The 5,747-nt window shown below is 37.6% G+C and overlaps 2 protein-coding genes and 1 pseudogene across 3 annotated transcripts; all 3 read right to left on the reverse strand.

Moving 5' to 3' along the window:
- Positions 1-431: 431 nt before the first annotated feature.
- LOC143603174 (F-box protein At4g19940-like) lies at positions 432-1,025 on the reverse strand. Its single transcript, XM_077080057.1, has one exon. The coding sequence runs from the start codon at positions 1,023-1,025 to the stop codon at positions 432-434; it is 594 nt and encodes a 197-aa protein (XP_076936172.1).
- Positions 1,026-1,142: 117 nt separating this feature from the next.
- On the reverse strand, positions 1,143-1,574 carry LOC143603175 (F-box protein At5g49610-like). Its single transcript, XM_077080058.1, has one exon. The coding sequence runs from the start codon at positions 1,572-1,574 to the stop codon at positions 1,143-1,145; it is 432 nt and encodes a 143-aa protein (XP_076936173.1).
- A 993-nt stretch (positions 1,575-2,567) lies between these two features.
- On the reverse strand, positions 2,568-5,547 carry LOC143603176 (nuclear pore complex protein NUP88-like; annotated as a pseudogene). Its single transcript, XR_013147999.1, has 8 exons — positions 5,396-5,547; positions 5,186-5,308; positions 4,962-5,110; positions 4,820-4,880; positions 4,521-4,737; positions 3,543-4,454; positions 3,187-3,436; positions 2,568-3,104 (listed from the first exon to the last, which is right to left on the reverse strand). The product of XR_013147999.1 is annotated as a nuclear pore complex protein NUP88-like (transcript).
- Between the last annotated feature and the right edge of the window lie 200 nt (positions 5,548-5,747).

Raw genomic sequence — 5,747 nt, forward strand, 5'->3', positions numbered from 1 at the left:
GCATACATCTTATATTCATACATACATCATATCTTACATCATACTTATCAATCATGTCTTTTCTACCACCTGACGGTACATGCAATATCCGAAGATCGTTCACGCACCGTCAAGCAATCATCATACATAAATCATACAAGGCATACACTTACCACTTAAGGTAAGTGTATTAACTATCACATCGAGTATGCACACAGCCCCGAAAACATAAAAAGGAAGTGGGGCTAGAAACTCACCTCAAGACGGTTGCGTTCACCGTTTACGGTTATCCCCTTCTTTAGCTGTGCACGACTAACTGTATAATAATTATACGTATCAGTAACTATCACTACACATATCGTCTTTCTAGTTTAATTATTACCCTCAACCAAACAAGGTAATCCATTATACTAACAAACAAGAACAAGATTTTGAAATATTATAAGTTCATATCATATCATCAATAAAGCATTTGTGGGGAGCAAAAACAAGCTGCTGCTTTGGTACATTTGGATCGATCCTCTACATGAATCGCCGCAATAAACTTCTCTCAAATCACCAGTTTTGAGGGTGTAAACCAACAACCGTTCCATTAGATTGTGGCTCCTCAATAATATGTCATCATCGTTGTTCCAACAACCCAAAAGTTTCAAATCATATGTGTTATACGGTGGCGGCTGAATAGGACTGATATTAAAGGAACAGTGCAACACCCATTCTTCGTGTTGCTTCAATATCCAGATCTTGATACCATAGGGGCCGTAATACGAAAATCCAAGTTGACCGTTTAAATAAACTAACTCATTATAGTCAAACCAACTGTCTCCTTCTTCTAGCTTGGGAGGGTGGTCGGTTAAACCGAATTCCTCTGTCTTCACATCAAACCAGACTAATATTCTTCTGTCAGTGACAGAAATAGAGAATGTATCGAACGCATACGCCAACCAATGCAAACGTCCATGAGCAAATACACCTCCACCCTTTATCGGATAAGCAGGTTTTTGGGCTACCTCTCGCCAAAAGCTCGATCCCGAAGAATGAACCATGGTGCATGGCACATAAGCCTCTGGGTCTAAGTTAGCGAAAAACACTGTCTTTAAAGTGTTGGTGGAATCGTCAAAACCAATCACTGATGCCCAGTGGTATGAACAATACGAGTCAATTTATCCAATCATCTTGGTCGGGATGGGTGGCAAATCACAACGTTCTTTCTTAAGAGGATTGATAAGTGCAAACCGATACATGCCTTCAGAGATGTGGAGTTCATGTCTAGTACACACCATGATTAGCCCATTGCATGCACCAAGTCGCAAATACCCGAACAAGTGACGCTTAAAATCCAACTCCAAAACCGGCTTCTTTCGCAGACTAGTAGTACCATGCAAAAAACTGATCTTGATGTAATCCGGAGCACCACAAGGAACAAGTTGAAACAATATTGGTGTGGGTTCTTCTTTGACATGAATGGTATGAAGGTAAGGATCGTTTATGTACTTTAGCCATGATTTGCATACACACCGAAAACGAGCCGATGATTTTACGGGCAATCTTGACAATATTACAAATATTATATCTTCATGAAACGGATTCGCCATGCAAAGGTAATAGAAGGATATAGCGTATGTGTTGGTTAGAATGTTGATAGTGGGTTTCCTAATTTGTGCGTATGATGATATATATATATAGGTGAATGAATCAATTAGGGTTTGTCAGTGACATACTTATTATATCTTAGCCCAATAACTTATCTATATAATATCAAGGCCTGTATTCATTTATTGCTATAATATATTTATATAATTGGCTATACTATTAGAGTAGAGTATTATTTAATTTTTAATGACTAATTTGGATCACTAACGGATCACAGGTCAAGGGCCACTAGCCCACCCGCTCATCAAATATTTTCCGAGTACCGGAGATCACCCTTGGGCCTCGGGAGGAAACCCATCATATGTGATAAAACCACGTTGGCTGGCCAACATGAAACTCCATATTCTTTGTCACGGGTAGGTGTGACTTGAACACAATACCAGGTGTGACTTGAACATAATAGATTCCTCGTTTTATTAAAGTTTTTTGATGCATCAACTCAACCATTTAAGCTAAGAATATAAGCATTATAGAGTAGTATTACTTAAGACTTGTCATCTTAAATTAGGTGCGTACCAACCTAATCAGTGAATGAAAGCTAAAAAAACTATCCAAAACCAAAAAAAAAAAAAAAAAAAAAAAAAAAAGGTTTTATGTTTTTTATAAAAACCGAACTTACTGCTCGGTTTTGGTTTTGCATGTAATAAATACCGAATAACCGAAGCGAATCTATAAATTTTAATTTATATATTAAGTAATGTATAAAAATTCAATAGGTACGTAACACAAATATTTAGCCCATAAGTATAATAATCAATTAGTTATTATTACCAAATCGAATGTATAGATTTTTATTTTTTATTTTAGCTAATAAATATTTAATAGACGTGTAACTCAAATATATTTAACAATATATTTAGACCAGGGTTCATTGTTTTATTAGTCAACTTTATCGGTAGAAAATTTTCAACCTACAATAGCAAAAATTGGGAAAACTAAACCGAACGCTTTTCAAAAAACTAAAAACCGAAGTTTCAGTTTTTGGTCGGTTTTAGACCAGACCGAACGGGCACTTAAAGTAGGGCATATAATTTCACTATTTCTTGAAGAGCGTACACTAGGCAACTTTGGAGGTTTAAAGGTGAACTCAAAATCAAAAATGCCAACACAAAAGTTATTCAGCATTTAACAATCATTCAAAGCTAGTAATAACATAATTCTTGATTTCGAACGAAGTTGTAGCATGTTACCTTTCCTCAACTTGTGCTTTCGCGGTTTCTCAAAGCTGAATCCACAAGTTTGACTTTTTTGGTGTTTTCACTGTTGACCAAAGAAAGCTTTGCGATTGCGGATTTGAGGTGGGAGATCTCATCATCTTCAGCATTCCCCTTCCTCCTCCCTGCAAGTGCAATCCGCCTTCTTTGATTTGGTCTTTTGGTTTGCGGAGAAAAAGAAGAATATCTTTTTTATTCGACCGTTCATAGCTTCTATAGTCGTGTGCAGCGCGTCTAATTCCAATCCTCTAAATCTGTCTGCATAAAACAAACAAAACCATCTTCAAAATGGGTTGACTTGGTCAAACAAGAAGAAAGATGATATTTGAAAACAACTTACCAAGCTCCATCTTGAACTCCCGCTCTGCTTTCGACAATGGTTTCTTGTGGATTCCTGGTAGGTTTCTCAGGTTTATCAACCATTCTTCCAACACGCCATGAGTCTCAATTGCACGATCTAATCGGTTTTCCAACTTTTCTTGTTTCTCTTCAACTTTCGCCAGCTTTTGTTGCGCCTCACGTAGCCGAGCATGTTGTTCGTCAATGATTTTCTTTAGTTGCGGTCCATGGTGTTTGAGCTCAAAATAAACCTAAGAAACCACATAAAGCATCAAGAATTTCAAACTCCAAAAACAGTTTTAAAAAATAGTTAATATTTACCAATTTGTAAGTAAAAGGTCAAAACTGCCAGCTTACCTTATGTGCATACTCAACATAGTTCTCATGAAAAAGCTTGAAGTACTGATGAAGAGTTGACCTCCCTTCAATAGAGTCAGCAGCAACAGGGTTCGGTGAGGTAGGTGGCACAATAACCACTTTCGGGCCGGCAAGTAATTCTTTACTTATAATAGTAGCATCTCCAGTACCAACATTTTCTTCCAAACTTTCATATTTCTTTTCTTTATCAACACGAGCAGGAAACAAAAGATTCCAACTTTCCATCCCAACGACAATGCATTCAAAACCAGACGTGAGTCCCACAATCCAACAACATCCAAACGAATCCGCCAACGCCACAAAACCATATAGAGACGACACCGAGGATTCCACCTGGCACGTATTGAGAACCGACTGCACAGTAAGGGGTCTCATGTCATCATCTATCCCGTTCTTCTGATTAGTGAAAGGAAGTAAATGCAACACTATTGAATCCACGCCTCCATCATGAACACAGTATATTCTCTCGGGAATGAGTGGGTCAATAAACAATGAAATTATGGAGCCAGTCTCGGTTTTCCCGGGAAGGGCTAAATTGATAGTGGCCAATTTCAACAACGGGGGTGAATGTCCCAAACAGATGTTTTTATCAGACGATTGTTCAAACGACATAACTGATAGCTCATTGGATTGTGTTTCACAAATCATGGCAAAACCGACTATTCGGTTATGAGAATCAACAGATATACGTGGATGATTACCCACCATCCAAACAGGTTGTATTTCATCAGCTAATGCATCTATTTGTAACTGTCCGCCACTCCAAACCGTAACAAGGATTGAATCTTTGCTTACTGCCTTGTAAAGGAAACTGACAGCTCGACCCTCACACTCAGTAACTTTGAATTCAGTATCTTCTTCATTTCCATGGTACACTTTATGCAAAGGTCCCTAAGTTTTATAAAAACTGTGTGACGTTTCTTTTAAATAATACTAAAAGTAGTTAAAGAGGGATACCTGCAATGAAAATGATGCATCAAATAGAGCATAAGGGTAGATTTTAATGCAGGTTGATTCCCGCCTTCTGCTGCTTGTTTAGGACAATTCAGGAAATGTTGCTTCTAGCCAAGAAATTGCCAGGATGGCATTACTAGAGGCTTTTGAGCTACCAGAATTCAGTCCAAATATCTGAGCATCACTATAAATCTCCAATACGGACTCCCATTTGTACACACTGTAACGACATACATAAATAAATTAAATCAAACCATCTTGTTTAGAAAGGAACATATATAATTTCAAGTTTGCACCTTTACCTCCCAAAAGGGACAACAGGACATAGAATGTAAACTGCACCATCACTAAATAAAACAAAACCTGCAGAATCAAACATTATGAGTAGTTGAGCAATAGATATAGCAAAAGCATGTTAAAATGTAAAAACAATCAAAAGCCAACATACGCTAAATCGATCCCACAAATGATCACCACCAAAAGAAAAGTCAACAGGGCATATTGATGAGGCATTCCTTGATCTACCACGTGAAACAGGCTGTAAGTAATATTCTTGCTCTGGTTGCTCAATAGCTGAGGACAAATCATAAAGCCTACAAAATGCGAGATACAGTCATAAACTACAACTAAATAAAACAACCAATGAGACATGAAAATTCATTGCAGACCTGAAAACTGAATCAGAAGATAGAATTCCAAGATGAGTATCACTATAAGGGTGCCATGAAACTTTCAAAGTTCGTATAGCATTGTTCGTGTTGAGGTACAGATCTGAGCCAACAGATATCGTCCTGCAGATCAGTAGAATGAAAGTGTTTTCAAGTGCAGCAATATAACAAAAGCAATTTAGATTGCAAGGTTAATATTTATTTAATTACCTGCATATAACAGCACTATCTTTTGATGAAGAACGCCCATACAGGTACATAACACATAATCCATTTGATCCTTCTAAGAGCAACGCTGATCCGTGTCTGTTAATTGTAATTTTATCTACCATGAAATTAAGCTCCACGTCAGGTCGCAATACCTAGTGTGTACAAAACACATTCTCGGTTACAGGGCTCTAAACAAACCAAACCAAAAAAAGCCTTGTCCGCGTCCGTCCATTAAGCTTTTATCAGACAAGCAACTGTTCACAAACACCTAACCTAACAAAATTTATTGTTCGTATTCGTTCATATATAAAGCCGTTCGCGAACGGTTCGCGAGTTTGTGTTGGTGTTTTTA

This window comes from Bidens hawaiensis, unplaced genomic scaffold (genome assembly GCF_021521415.1).
Source record: "Bidens hawaiensis isolate Kalapana, Puna unplaced genomic scaffold, B.hawaiensis_p1.1 tig00060953_1, whole genome shotgun sequence".
Taxonomy (NCBI): domain Eukaryota; kingdom Viridiplantae; phylum Streptophyta; class Magnoliopsida; order Asterales; family Asteraceae; genus Bidens; species Bidens hawaiensis.